The sequence below is a fragment of the Ipomoea triloba genome, chromosome 12 (assembly GCF_003576645.1).
Source record: "Ipomoea triloba cultivar NCNSP0323 chromosome 12, ASM357664v1".
Classification (NCBI taxonomy): domain Eukaryota; kingdom Viridiplantae; phylum Streptophyta; class Magnoliopsida; order Solanales; family Convolvulaceae; genus Ipomoea; species Ipomoea triloba.
The window spans coordinates 24,694,632-24,710,566 of record NC_044927.1 but is presented as its reverse complement, the minus strand read 5'-3'; the positions used below and the strand labels follow the sequence as shown (position 1 = coordinate 24,710,566).

Here is a 15,935-nt window from a genome sequence, read left to right as displayed (position 1 = left end):
GATAAAGAATCTTAATTACCTAATATATTATGTACATTAAGTTCATAAATTATATATAGGTTACAATTAAATTAACATATTATGTATTTATATTTAAGGTACATAATGCATTTAGTTAACATTTCATTTGCTTTCAATTTATTTATATGTACATAATTTAAAAGAATATATATAATATATTAACTATAGGTACGGACATAAGGACATCTCCATTAGTTTTAGGTTTTATTGGGTTTTTTGCAGTGACACTTAGAGAAAGAAGAGGGAAGAAGAAAAAAAAAAGAGAAAAAAAGAAAAGCTAAAATCTCAAAAAAAAAAAGAGTAAATTACTAATGTGCCCAGTTGGCACGTAGACTGCACGCGCTCAACTGGGCATAATATAAGGTGAATTGTTGCTCATAGTTTAATTTGCCATTTTCTAGCAAACGGGCCATTCATCGATCTGTGTGAGATAGTCACATTTAAACCGTCAATCAGAACATTATCAACGGTTAACGGTGACACTAAATTTCAATAAAAGAATATCCCAAAACGCTATTTTCAAAATTTCATTAAAATTCAAAAATCGACCGCCAATTTTCAAACCCGCCCACCGATTCAAACCAATATATAACCAACAAACCCATGCATACTACGGAGTAATATACTATATATCAATTTATTTATATGTACATAATTTAACTGAATATATATATAATATTAACTATAGGTACATACGATTAGAGCATCTCTATTAGTTTTAGATTTATTTATTTATTTTTTTTGCAATGACACTTATATAGAGAATGAAGATGGAAGAAGAAGAAAAAAACAAAACAAAACAAAACAAAACAAAACAAAAGTTGTGATAAAAAAAAAGTATATTACTAACGCGCACAGCTGTCACGTGGACTGCACGCACTCAGCTGGCATAATATAAGGTGGGCTGTGGCTCATTGTATAATTTGCAATTTTCTAACAACCGGGCCATGCCATCCTATTAGGTTGCCCATACGTTGGCCTAATTTATATATGACCCAAAATAGATATCTTAATTTGAGTTGAATGCCATATTCCATTTACTATATTCATGCCACGTCATCGATCCGTGTGAGATAGCCACCTTTAAATTGTTAATCTGAACCTTATCAATAGTCAACGCCAACACTAAATTTCAATAAAAGAATATCCCAAAATGCAATTCCCAAAAGTTCGTCAAAGTTCAAAATCGACCACCAATTTTCAAACCCGCCCACAAATTTCATCAAAATTCAAAATCGACCGCCAATTTTCAAACCTTCCCACAAATTTAGTCAAAATTTAAAATCGATCGCCAATTTTCAAACCCGCCAACAAATTTCGTCAAAATTCAAAATCGATCGCCAATTTTCAAACCCGCCAACAAATTTCGTCAAAATTCAAAATCGACCGCCAATTTTCAAACCCGTCAACGAATTTTGTCAAAATTCAAAATCGACCACCGATTTTCAAACCCGCCAACAAATTTCGTCAAAATTCAAAATCGACCGCCAATTTTCAAACCCGCCCACCGATTCAAACCAATATATAACCGGCAAACCCATGCACATTTCTTCCAATCAAGCCAGAGATAAAGCTTCAAAGCAAGGAAGGAATCTAATTCACTCAATTCTTCTCTATTCAATCATGTCTGGTTGTGGAAAGGGGGGCAAGGGTTTGGGGTTGGGCGGTGCAAAGCGTCACCGGAAGGTGCTTTGGGACAACATTCAGGGCATCACCAAGTCGGCGATTCGAAGGCTGGCGAGAAGAGGCGGCGTGAGGAGGATTAGCGGCCTCATCTACGAGGAAACCCGTGGAGTGCTCAAGATATTCCTGGAAAATGTGATTCGTGATGTTGTGACTTACACGGAACATGCACGAAGGAAGACGGTTACCACCATGGATGTGGCTTATGCTCTAAAGAGGCAAGGTAGGACTCTCTACCATTTTGGTGGTTGATTTGTGTATGAATATGGGTTTAGCCGTCTTGTTATAGTTGTTTGGGATTCAACAATAGAATATTAATGCGGTTTATACCATGTATGTTTCACTTTCTAAATTTTTAATACAATTACTCCATTTGTCAAATTTGTTGCCTCCCATTTTTATCAATTTTTATTTTTTTTGAGACATTTATTTGAATCATCAAAATGAAGTTCACATGTCTTTAATCCTGAAAACGGTAAATTAAGAATCTATGCCAGTAAACGTTTGAAAAGGAAAAACAATGAGATTAGGGCCCAACCGGGTTTGAAACGATGACAAGCTCCTAATTAGTGCCAAATTGGGTGTTGGACCCGTAGGTAATGCTCCTAACAATTTTTACCCACAATGTCATTGTGATGCATGTAATTATTTCTTAATAATAATAATTTTAGATAATAGGTATCTTATTTTCAAAAAAGAAAATAGGTATGTTAAAAAATAAAATAACGGAAATAAGTGGATATCCATCTCATGAATTCACAATACCAAAAGTCATGCCCAAAGCCATCCTTCCAATGCAGACGTTTGTGTTTTTTTTCTTTTCACATTTGGTAAAACGTTACATATGTTTGGCAATTGTTATAATATTGAGAGAATTAAATAATGGCTTGGGTAGTTCTATGTATTTATCAACCTGATAACTAAGAAGCACTAAACTTTATTATACCAAGAGTCATATTAGTTGAGGTTTTGTCTTAGAACATGGTTGAGAATTACATTTCAAAATTATGTCTTCACCACACCCCAATTGAAGCACTAAAAAGGAGAAAAAGATTTCAACACAATCAGACTGAATTACACAACTTCTCTTCCATTTCTTTTTGTGTTGTATAAACTTCTCAAAACAGTTGGCTTTGTGCCCTAAAATGGAGAACATACAACATTATAATACCTTATTACCTTTGAAGGACATGTTTTGAACATAAGAAAAATTCCAACAAATCACCTGCATTTCTGCAGCATTCCCTGAGGGAAGTTGAAACATATGTATAAACAATCTTACTCCTTTTCAATCAATAGTTGAGAGTTTTCGAATCTCTCACAGTCAAATCAGCAGAGAAATTATAAGTTTGGCCACCGAAAAGATTCAATGGCCGCTTTATGCAATCTATAAGCTATCCGAGACTTATAGAAACAAAAGAAAACCGGGGCAGTAGGAAATGAAAGTGCTATTGGAACAGAAAAGCCTTAATCCAGCAAATGTGCATTGCCTCAACTCAACTGCAAGAAAAGAAAGGTTATTGAGCCAAAATTTACGGGACCTCATAAATGTACTCAAGAAGTTGGATTATGGTCAATCACTTAAAAGACGAAAATTTATGGCACCATCCCAAGTTTCAACCTCAAGCATAAGATGAAAATTCACAAGCAGGTCCAACCATGATAAGATTTTCAGAAATCATTCTTAAATATATTAAAGGACTCATTTGGTAAGATTCATCAGCTTTGAAACAAAAACAGTTAAAAAGTTTTCCAAGAAGCGTGTGCTTCTTTAGAGGATAAAGAATTGGCGATACAGGTGTTACAACCGGGATTACATTATCAATGACAAAGTCTTCGATCATCTTAAAAGCTAAAGGGTGCATCAAATTCTGGAAATTCATAGCAAGCAGCACTCAAACCTACTCCATATTAGAACTTCTTGAGATAAACAAGAACAGAAGCCGAAAACAATGGCAGAAAGTAAAGAATACAAGATTTACGTATGTCCTACATCCACAGTATTGAACCTGTTCTATTTATATGCAACATCTATCATCTTCCAGTACATATGTGACATACAAAACATAACTTAAGGTATCTGTTTTAATGATCATAATCCACAACAATCACTAAGCGCACAGTGCATTTTTGCCTTTAGACCAGATTAGAACTTAAGCTATCTGTTATAACATTTACATTGGATTGTAAACTACGGAGTACTATTTTGTTTAGGCTGAGAAAATTGATAGCAAAGCTACAACCTTTTTCATGAACTCGAGTGCCTTAGGACAGTACCTAGGACAGGCTGACAGGCATACGAGGTTAAAAAGGCCAGCAATAGAAATCATTATCACATTAGATAACCAATCACTAGGGCAAGACAAATTAATCAATTGCAGAAAACATTAAAAAAAAAAAAAGTTCCAGATTTCAATTTCATTAAGGTATCGGTTGAGCACACAAAATCAAATACAGAAAAATCTGTAAAAAAAATACTCACTGTTTGTGCCTCTGCGCGAATTTAGAGTTCTTTGCATCCTCCTCTGAGAACCATCAAGCAGAAAAACAATCAAAAAAAAAAAAGAGATCAAGCAATGTAGTATAGATAGACAAAAGTCTGCGTAAAGGAAATGGTACGGACCAGTGAGGGCGAGTGACATCTTGGTGATGACGGTGCCAGTGATGGCGAAACCGACAAGGAACGGCCAGTTACGGCTCCACTCCCGGCGGAAAAACACCGGCCAGGCGTCGAATTTCCTCATTTTTCGTACTTTCTTAGGTGGTCGGTTGCCCTGCGTCTAAGATTTGTCTGAATAACTGTTGAATGATTTAACTGGTGATTATTTACCATTTATTATATCATGATTTAAAACCACATTCAGATTAAATACACTTACCTAATATATTATGTATATTCCGTTCATAAATAATATATAGGTTATAATTAAAATATTATGATTTATATTTAATTATTATTTATGTGTAACTAATTAACATATTATTATTTACTTTCAATTTATTTATCTGTACATAATTTAACTGAATATATATAATATATTAACTATAGGTACAGAGCATCTCCATTAATTTTAAATTTTATTAAGTTTTTTTTGTGGTGATAATAAAATAGAGAACATGGAAGGAGAAAAAAAAAAAAACAAAAGCAAGTTCTCAAAAAAAAAAAAAAGTAAATCATTAACGCTCCCAGCTGGCACGTGGATTGCACGCGTTCAGCTGGGCACAATATAAGGTGGATTGTGGCTCATAGTATAATTTGTCATTTTTTAACAATAGGGCCATGCCATTTTATTGGGTTCCCCATACATTGGCCTAATTTATATATGACCCAAAATAAAGATCTTAATTTGAATTGAAGCTCATATTCTATTTATTATATCCATGACACGTCATTAATCCACGTAAGATAGTCACATTTAAGCTGTTAATTTGAACCTTATCAACGATCAATACTGACCTAAATTTTAATAAAAGAATATCCCAAAACGCAATTCTCAAAATTTCATCAAGATTCAAAACCGACCACAAATTTTCAAACCCGCCCACCGATTCAAACCAATATATAACAAGCAAACCCATCTATACTATATATCAATTTATTTATATATACATAATTTTTTTTTGAAAACTATATATACATAATTTAATTGAATATATATATAATATATTAACTATAGGTACATAAGAGCATCTCCATTAGTTTTAGATTTTATTGGGGTGTTTTGCAATGACACTTATATAGAGAAACAAGAAGGAAGAAGGAAAAAAGAAAAAAAAAGTAAATTACTAATGCGCCCAGTTGGCACGTGGACTGCATGCGCTCAACTAGGCATAATATTTTATTTACTATATCCATGTCATATCATCGATCTGCGTGATTGTCACATTTGAGCCGTCAAATTGAACCTTATCAATGATTAACGCCGACACTAAATTTCAATAAAAGAATATCTCAGATGCAATTCCCAAAATTTCATCAAAATTCAAAATCGACAGCCAATTTTCAAACACGCACACCGATTCAAACCAATATATACCAGCAAGCCCATGCACGTTTCTTCCAATCAAGCTAGAGATAAAGCTCCAAAGCAAGGAATTTAATTCACTCAATTCTTCTCTATTCAATCATGTCGGGCAGTGGAAAGGGGGCACGGGTTTGGGGTTAATTAGGTGGCGCCAAGCGTCACCGGAAGGTGCTTGGGACAACATTCAGGGCATCACCAAGTCGGCGATTCGAAGGCTGGCGAGAAGGGGCGGCATGAAGAGGATTAGCGGTTTCATCTACAAGGAAACCCGTGGAGTGCTTAAGATATTCTTGGAAAATGCGATTCGTGATGCCGTGACTTACACGGAGTATGCACGGAGGAAGACGGTTACCACTTACCACCATGGATGTGAATGCTCTGAAGAGGAAAGGTAGGACTCTCTATGATTTTTGTGGTTGATTTGTGTATGAATTTGAGTTTAGGGTTTGGATTTAGCCATCTTGTTATAGTTGTTTGCCTGTTTGGGCTTCAACAATAGAATGTTAGTGAGGTTCATACCATGTATGTTTCACTTGCTAAATGCTTAATACAATTACTCTATTTATCATATTTATTGCCTCCCATTTTTACCAATTTTTATTTTCTTTGATACAATTCAGCACCTCAATCTTCAAAATGAAGTTGACGTGTCTTTAATTAGGTTTGACCGTGGAAACTGGAAACAAATTAGGTTTGGCCGTGGAAAATGGAAACAACCTTAGATTGCGTTTACACGGGAAACTGGAAAGGGGAAAAAAATGATAAAAGTAGGGCCCAACAAAGTTCAAACCGATGACCTCTTGATCTACAGTCAAATGCTCTACCACTAAGCTATGGACCCCCGTTGTCACAAGATTCAACCGTGTATAAAATGATTTATGTGTATGTACTCTTTGATGACCTCGCCCTCTATAATAGTTTTTAAATTACTGCCATAATGCATATAAAGTTCAATTGATTAATCAATTTAGAAACAAATTAGTACTTTTACTTGTAGTCATATAGTTTAAGGTTTGATTCTTTTTAGTGTAAATATGAACGTTATGGTTGTAACACGTAACTATATGTTAGGTTCAAGTTTATAATGGAAGAAAAATAATAAAACAATAGTGATTGCAGCATATTTTGACAAACAAATACTCGGAGTATTCGGAGTTATCGATCCACAGAGAAGTGGGCGTATTAAACACTACTTACTACTCAATTAATGAGAAGCTAATTCTAGCGAAAATGATGGATAATTGATTGCAAAAGTATAAGTAATTAAAAAGAACAAGGCAAGCAAGTTGAGGAATACAAGGGAGTAAGAGTGAGACTTTTGGGATCAAAGTGTTTAATCACCTAGTACCAATCTAAAGTGAGATATTTAATTTGGGTTCAAACAAGTGTGGAGGATTGCATACAAGTGGGGAATTATTTCCATAATTTCAACAGAATAAGAACAAGCATCTTAAAATCCCTTAACCAAATGCTCTTTTCCAAAAAACAATAGTCAAGTGCAATTTTGAGTACTCTAATATTTGCTAACTCCCATCATGATAGTAATGAAACGAGTAATTTAGGCCTTTAATTACAAGCATCAACAATATAAATCGCAATTGCAACACAAGTCATAAAACCCAAATATAAATATATCATTAAGCAATCGAAGGACTAAGCACATAGGTTCATAAACAATTTTTATACCCAAAAATCCCTAAGAAAAGCTTAGCCAACCATGGATAACATAGTTTCAACAATAATAATATAAAGGAAGATCAATGAAGATACAATAAAACTTAAAGTAAAGAAGAGATGAAAAGATTCTCCCAAATATGTCTTCCAATCTCTTCTCTTTCTTCTTGTTGGTAGCTTTTGGTCCTCGAATCTTCCTTTCAAAACTTTTGAAATGATTCTTCTTCTTCCAAGGTGTTGGGATCCCTCCTTCTTCTCTTGGAGTGTGAAGAATCATCCCTCTTCAGTTCATTTGTCTTCCAAAACCGCAGCCCAAACTTAAGGTTGAGAGAAATGATGTTATATATAGTTGGAGTGGAGAATGGAGGCAAAATAGAGAATTCCGAGCAGCAAAAATTATAGATCTGGGACTTCTCGACTCGTCGAGACCTGGGCTCGACGCTTAAAGCCATTACAGAGCATAAAATGTGGCATTCTACCTCTTCTCGATGCGTCGAGAATAATTCTCGATGCGTCGAGAATCCTCCTGCAACACTGGTCCGATTTATAGGCTGATTTTGACCCTTTTACCTTATGACCTACACTTTTATATCTTCATAAGAGTTGTATCCATTTAAGTATTCTTTCCAATGGTGCAAGAATCACCTCATTTGGACATTCCTAGGCTGAGATATGGTCGAAATACCGAACAGTGGCAGTTTTGGGCGAAATTTGTAAGTTTGGAACTTCAACTTCAAGGACGATTTTGACCTCTTTGGCTTCCTCTTTAGGCTTTAATGTCTTCATAATAGTTGTAGCCCTTTGAGTCTTCTTTCCAATGGCACAATAATCAATTAATTTGGATATTTATAGGCCGAGATATCGTCAAAATAACAAACAATGATGAATCTATGCAAAAATTTTAGCTTTTTGACACTTGTTCCACTTTTACCTTGGTTTGTCCATATGATCAAAATCATTGAAAATACCACTCTTAGACTCCCTTGGAAGTGTTGCATCCATCTCCATAGCTTCCCCTTGGCTCCTCTTGACTCCAAATGCATTCAAAAAGATCCAAAATCCTTCATTTACACTCAAATCAAAGATAATGAATTGTGCGTAATTTATCAAATGAGCAAAATAAGGATCATTTTGAACACCATTGTGACACTTCATAAGCAAAATAAGGCTAAAATATGGAGTACAATTATGCACTTATCAAATAGCAAAGAAGAGTCTGAGTAGCTTGGAGCTATCAAAGCCAAGTAGAATGTATTAAAGTTGTCTCATTGTCTAGTTATAGAAATAATATTTGTTTTAGCTATTTTAGGGTTATAATGTATAAATGATTACAAATAAGTTTATTACACGGGTTGTTTGTACTCATACTTGCCGCAATCCCTTCTGATGCCCACCAATACATAATCCATTGAACATAACTAACTCAACAATACATAATCAACGGTCAACAACACCTACACTAAATTTCAATAAAAGAATACCCCAAAACGCAATTTCCAAAATTTCATCAAAATTCATAATCGACCGCCAATTTTTAAACCCGTCCACCGATCCAAACCAATTTATAACCAACAAACCCATGCATACTATATATCAATTTTTTTTTATTAGTTCGGAAGGGGGGAAACCAAAGTTAACCAATACATGTTTAGGCAGAATTGTACATGCAACGCCAAGATGGATACCCAACTGAGTCATTATCAAGCAAGCTAAGAGAGCTATCTGGTGGTTGTGGCAGGATATGGATTCCTCTAGGATAATGGAGAGAGGTTCTAGCTAGGTGATCTGCGACTGAATTTACCTCTCTTGGAATCATACATAAATTCCAGCCCTTGACCTTACACAGTTCCCTTTTACAGGCTTTGAGAATATTATTGATTGTCTTGTTAGTGGCTGTGTTGCTTGTCATCCCGTTTATGATCTCCTGTGAATCTCCTTCAAAAGTGACATTTTCCAACCCCATGTTGTTTATTAGCTGAATGCTTCTTAGCAGCCCCCAAGCTTCGGCTTGTGCTGGACTACATGTTCCAATACTGTTAATGAATCCACTCACCCATTTACTGGTTTCATCTCGCAGTACTCCTCCGCAACCTGCTTTATTTACTCAGGGGTCGACCGAGCCATCGTAGTTGAATTTCAACATACCGGTCTTATCCACCTCCTACAATCCCAGATATTGTTTACTGGGTACTGGTTTTTCTGTTTGGCAAACGCTGCCTCAACTTGTTCCATCTGAAGTTTGATCCACTGTATTTTGGCTTGTAAGTTGTGTATGTGGCCATTAAAGACTGCATCGTTTCGCCATTTCCATATCCACCAATTCGTTAATGCAAACAGTGAGTCTTCCCTTTCCGGTCTGAAACCATTTCCTTTGTTCGTGGTTCCCTGGTCAAGCCAGTTTCTAAAAGGCAACATTCTGTATTTGTGATGGAATTCTGGCATAACTCTTCTCCAGACTTCATCGGCTGCCGGACATTTTCGCAGGACATGTTCCGTGTCTTCAATCATCTGACTGCACAGCCAGCACCTATCGCAAGAAGTAAATCCCCTTCTGACTCTCATGCTATTAGTCATTATCCTTTCATGGCGAACCAGCCATAAAAACATTCTTATCCGATTTGGTATTTTAAGCTTCCAGATTGCGTTCCACTTAGATGCTTCGATTGGATCATGATGGTCTGTGGCTATATCATACGCTGAACAGACTGAGAATAAGCCTGACGTTTCGTCCTTCCAACCAATTTCATCGTTGGATTGAGGATCCTCGTCCAAAGTGATGCCAGCTAGTTCATCAAGTGTAGAGGCCGGTAGGAGTTGCTGTAAGAGGCTCCAATTCCAGCCCTGTTCCCTAATCCAATAGCTCGCTACAGATTTGTTGATCTCAGCTGGAGGGATCAAATTACTTGCACAATCCTGTAGAGGGATGGGACCCAACCAGTTTTCGGTCTAGAAAAAAGTGTTCCTGCCATTTCTTATTAATCTCACTGTCCCTTTTTCTAATATTGGGATAGACTTGAGGATTCCTTTCCATAGATTAGACATGTTGGATTTTGGAATCCAAGTTGAGTAAACTGACGATTTCACTGCGTACTTTGTTCTCAGAACTTGGGCCCAGAGACTGTCGGGTTCCTGCGTTAAGCGCCAGCCTAGTTTGGCCAAAAATGCTTCGTTCATAGCTTCTAGACTTCGAAGTCCAAGGCCCCCGCATGATTTGCTCTTTGTCACGGTATCCCATGACATTTTCTCTTGTCTGAAGAGCTGCCCCATAGGAAATTTCGGATGAGTTTCTCAATTGTCGCGGTCACTCCCTTGGGAATTAGAGTCGTCTGCCTAGTGTAATATGGTATTGATGATAGGACGGACTGGGCTAGGACATGTCTGCCTGCCAAGGAGAGTGTTCTTGCCTTCTAACCTGAGAGTTTCTGTTGAATTTTCTCAATCAGTCCAGCGAACGATTCTTTTTTGAGTCTCCCGTGTATTGATGGGATCCCTAGATACTTGCCCAGGTTGTCGACTTTAGGAATTCTAGTGAGGTCGCCAATTCTTTGTTGAAGATCTGGTTGAGTATTCCTTGAGAAAAACAAAGATGATTTGTTGCGATTAACTTTTTGTCCTGAATTTTCACAGAATTGATTGAGGCAGCGTGTCATCTCCTCGGCTTGCTCCAGTGTGGCCTCTCCGAATAGTATCATATCATCTGCAAAAAATAAGTGTGAGAGGTTAGGTACTTGCCTGCATAGTTTAATTCCCTTCCATTTTCCATTGTTCACTGAATCATTTATTATATGATTAAGTCTCTCTATGCACAAAACAAAGATTAGAGGTGAGATGGGATCTTCCTGTCGGATTCCCCTCTTAGGGAGGAACCAGTCTGATGTTTGCCCCTTCCAGTTTATTGCCAATCTTGGTGATGTGATGCAATTCATTATATTCCTTCTCCAACTATCATTAAAACCAATATCCATCAAAGTGTCCTCAATGAAGTCCCAATTGAGCCTGTCATATGCCTTTTCCAAGTCCACTTTCATAACCATCCATCCACCTGCTGCTTTTCTAGTTCGCATTGAGTTTAGGACTTCTTGGAAGATTACAATGTTGTCTGAAATTTGTCTCCCGGGTACAAAGCTGGTTTGATGCTGTCCGACTAGCTTCTTTGATACCTCTCTTAACCGGTTAGCCATTGTTTTGGTCAGGAGCTTGTAGGTGACGTTACATAGGCCTATTGGACGTAGTTGCTTGACTGTTTCTGGGCATGACACTTTAGGGATGAGTGTGATGTGCGTGTCGTTGCAGCATACTGGTATGAATCCATCAGTGAAAAAGTTCATTGCAAACTCGATAACACTTTGTCCTAAATAAATATATCAATTTATTTATATGTACATAATTTAACTGAATATATATAATATATTAACTATAGGTAAATAAGAGCATCATCTCCATTAATTTTAGATTTTATTAGTTATTTATTTATTTATTTATTTGCAATGACACTTATATAGAGAAATAAGATGGAAGAATAAGACAAAAACAAAAACAAAAAAACAAAAGCTGTGATATTAAAAAAAAAAAGAAGGTAAATTACTAACGCGCCCAGCTGGCACATGGATAGCATGCGCTCAGTTGGGCATCCTATAAGGTAGATTGTAACTCATAGTATAATTTGCCATTTTCTAGCAACCGGGCCATGCCATCCTATTGAGTTGTCCATACATTGACCTAATTTATATATGACCCAAAATACAGATCTTAATTTGGGATGAAGCCCATATTCTATTTACTATATCCATGCCACGTCATCGATCTGCGTGAGATAACCACATTTAAGCCGTCAATTTGAACCTTATCAACGGTCAACAAAGCCTACACTAAATTTCAATAAAAGAATATCACAAAATGCAATTCCTAAAATTTCATCAAAATTCATAATCGACCGCCAATTTTTAAAGTTGCTCACCGATTCAAATCAATATATAACCAATAAACCCATGCATACTATATATCAATTTATTTATATGTACATAATTTAACTGAATATATATAATATATTAACTATAGGTACATAAGAACATCTCCATTAGTTTTAGATATTATTATTATTATTATTATTATTATTATTATTATTATTATCATTATTATTATTATAATTATTTGCAATAACACTTATATAGAGAAAGAAGATGGAAGAAAAAAAAGAAAAAAAATAGAAGTTATGATATCAAAAAAAAAAAAAAAAAAGAAGTAAATTACTAACGCGCCTTACTGGCACGTGGACAACACGCGCTCAACTGGGCATAATATAAGGTAGATTGTGACTCATAGTATAATTTGCCACTTTTTAGCAACCGGGCCATGCCATCTTATTGGGCAACCCATACATTGGCCTATTTTATATATGACCCAAAATAAAGATCTTAATTTGGGTTGAAGCTCATATTCTGTTTACTATATATATCCATACCATGTCATCGATCCATGTGAGATAGTCACATTTAAGCCGTCAATATGAACCTTATCAACGGTCAACGGCGACACTAAATTTCAATAAAAGAATATCCCACAGGACACATCGCAATTCCCAAAATTTCATAAAAATTCAAAATCAACCGCCAATTTTCAAACCCGCTCACCGATTCAGTCCAATATATAACCAGCAAACCAATGCACATTTCTTCCATTCAAGCTAGAGATAAAGCTCCAAAGCAAGGAATTTAATTCACTAAATTCTTCTCTGTGAAATCATGTCTGGTCGTGGAAAGGGGGGCAAGGGTTTGGGGTTGGGCGGCGCCGCCAAGCGTCACCGAAAGATGCTTTGGGACAACATTCAGGGCATCACCAAGTCGGCGATTCTAAGGCTGGCGAGAAGAGGCGACGTGAGGAGGATTAGCGGCCTCATCTACGAGGAAACCCGTGGAGTGTTCAAGATATTCTTGGAATATGTGATTCGTGATGCCGTGACTTACACAGAGCATGCACGGAGGAAGACGATTACCACCATAGATGTGGTTTATGCTCTGAAGAGGCAAGAAGGTAGGACTCTCTACCATTTTGGTGGTTGATTTGTGTATGAATCTGGGATTAGGGTTTGGGTTTAGCCGTCTTGTTATAGTTGTTTGGGTTTCAACAATAGAATGTTAATGCGGTTCATACCGTGTATGTTTCACTTTCTAAATTCGTAATACAATTACTCCATTTGTCATATTTGTTGTATGTTTCACTTTCTAAATTCTTAATACAATTATTCCATTTGTCATATTTGTTGCATCCCATTTTCCTTAGATTGTGTTTACACTAGAATTGGAAATTAAGAACCTAAAAATGCCAGAAAATGGTTGTAAAGAAAAAAAAAAGATTAGGGCCCAACCGGATTTAAACCGATGACCTCTCGATTTGCAATCAAATGCTCTACCACTGAGTTATGGACCCCCTTATCATAGAATTAATGTTTCATGTGTATGTACTCTTTGATCCTCACCCTTAGTAATAGTTTTTAAATGACTGCCATAATGCACATAAAGCTCAACTGATTAATCAATTTTAAAAGGGTCACAGTTGTGTGAGACCGTCTCACGGATCCTTATTCGTGAGACGGGTCGGGTCAAAGCACCATGCAAATGTCATACTTATGTGCTCAAATATAACACTAATCAAGAATACAATTTTTGTTACTTATAAGAGAAAAAGTAATACATTTTTCATAATAAGTAATGTTGACAAGTGCTCCTTACTTATAAGGGCAAATATAATACTTTTGAGGAAAAATGTAATACTTTTAAATCGAAATGTAAAAGCTAAGTATTGTATTTTCCCTTAAAAGTATTACATTTACCCTTATAAATAACAAAAATTTTATTCCTAATTAGTATTACATTTGAGCATATAAGTATGACATTTGTTCATATAAGTGTTACACTTGCATCTCGACCCGACCCGTCTCATGGTGAGACGGTCTCACACAAGTTTTTGCCATTTTAAAATAAATTAATACTTTTTATTGTAGTCATATAGTTTAATGTTTGATTCTTATTAATGTAAACATGAACGTTATGGTTGTAACATGTCTATATGTTAGGTTCAAGTTTGTAATGGAAGAAAAATAATAAAACAATAACAATGAAGACGAATTTGAGTAGCTTGGAGCTATCAAAGTCAAGTAGAATGTATTAAAATGGTCTCCTTGTCTAATTACAAAAATAATATTTATTTTAACTATTTTAGAGTTATAGTGTATAAATGATTACAAATAAGTTTATTACACCGGTAGTTTGTACTCATGCTTGCCGCAATCCCATCTGATGGCCACCAATACATAATCCATTGAACATAACTAACTCGAGCTACAATCTTAATTAGCTTATTATCTTCTCGTGCCTTAGAGACTTAGACATTGCCTTATTAATGGTCTAGCCAAGCTCCTAGGTGCTTCCAACAATTTTTACCCACAATATCATTCTTATCTTAAAAATAATAATTTTAGAAAATAGGTATCTTAAGAAATAAAGTAAAATAAAGGAATTAAGTGGATATCCATCTCATGAATTCACAATACCAAAAGCCATGCCGCAAGTCATCCCAATGCAGACGTTTGTGTTTTTTTCTTTTCACATTTTCCACATTTGGTAAAACGTTACATATGTATGTAACTATTTATGGCAATTGTTATAATATTCAGAGAATTAAATAATGGCCTGGGTAGTTCTATGTATTTATCAACCTGACAACTAAGAAGCACTAAGCTTTATTGTAGTGGTTAAAGAAAATGTAAATTTGTATTTTGCATCAAGTTCAACTAACAATTTAAAATTGGTACCATGTCATTTCTCTCACTACTTTGAATTATTGATACAATTTATTTAATCTTCTTTTACATCTTGTCACACTTAATTTTAAACTTTACTATATTTAATCCTTATAAAAAATTAAATTAAATATAAAACACTTAACAGTTTGGAGTTTGGACATTTGATAAATAAATTACTAATACAACTATGAATCAAGTTCTGTGAGCATGATGTTGATTGAATTTGAATGCTAGATGCACCCCAATAAAAAAAGAAAAACTAATGTTTTGATTAACCTAATTTGAATGGAATTTGACATCAATTTGAACAAAGTTATATGTAATTTTGTGGCTTGAGTTAAAGAGCTTGCTTAGTTACGAGAAGATCAAAATTCAATTAGAAATGCACTTAACAAATTGTTTTACAACATATTTACTTTGCGTGAAAAATTAGACTGCATCGTCAAGTGTTCTAATTTTGATAGTATCATCTGTCCTCTCCTCATTTGAAGGCTTTGCCAAGATTGATTCCTTATTGTTAGATAACGCAATGTTATCATCCTCGCTTGATTTTGAAGATGACACATCTTTACTTTTACCCCATATCACTAGGTATAATCCAACAATAATAACCACCGCTCCAAAAACCCTACATGAATCAAGTAATTAAAACTCATCAATTTTAACCTCAATTGAATATTTCCAATTAGAGAGAGAGAGAGGGGGGGGGGGGGGGGGGGGGGTGCTATTTC

General features: G+C 35.5%; 3 protein-coding genes and 1 long non-coding RNA gene across 4 annotated transcripts in view; 2 read left to right on the top strand and 2 right to left on the bottom strand.

Annotated features, from left to right (window-relative positions):
- The first annotated feature begins 1,644 nt into the window (after positions 1 to 1,644).
- LOC115999158 (histone H4-like) lies at positions 1,645 to 1,956 on the top strand. The gene has a single exon (XM_031238952.1). It carries the CDS (start codon positions 1,645 to 1,647, stop codon positions 1,954 to 1,956), a length of 312 nt encoding a protein of 103 aa, XP_031094812.1.
- An 818-nt stretch (positions 1,957 to 2,774) lies between these two features.
- On the bottom strand, positions 2,775 to 4,418 carry LOC115999159. The gene is made up of 3 exons (XR_004093989.1): positions 4,328 to 4,418; positions 4,187 to 4,229; positions 2,775 to 3,204 (listed from the first exon to the last, which is right to left on the bottom strand). It is a non-coding gene; the product is annotated as an uncharacterized LOC115999159 (long non-coding RNA).
- Positions 4,419 to 13,144: 8,726 nt separating this feature from the next.
- Positions 13,145 to 13,462, top strand: LOC115999039 (histone H4-like). Its single transcript, XM_031238774.1, has one exon. The coding sequence runs from the start codon at positions 13,145 to 13,147 to the stop codon at positions 13,460 to 13,462; it is 318 nt and encodes a 105-aa protein (XP_031094634.1).
- Positions 13,463 to 15,536: 2,074 nt separating this feature from the next.
- LOC116000091 (WAT1-related protein At2g39510-like) overlaps positions 15,537 to 15,935 on the bottom strand; it is a 2,438-nt gene continuing 2,039 nt past the window's right edge. Inside the window, exon 7 of the mRNA XM_031240110.1 lies at positions 15,537 to 15,832. Coding sequence (XP_031095970.1) covers positions 15,634 to 15,832 — 199 coding nt within the window. The 3' untranslated portion in view covers positions 15,537 to 15,633. The remainder of the gene's footprint in view (positions 15,833 to 15,935) is intronic.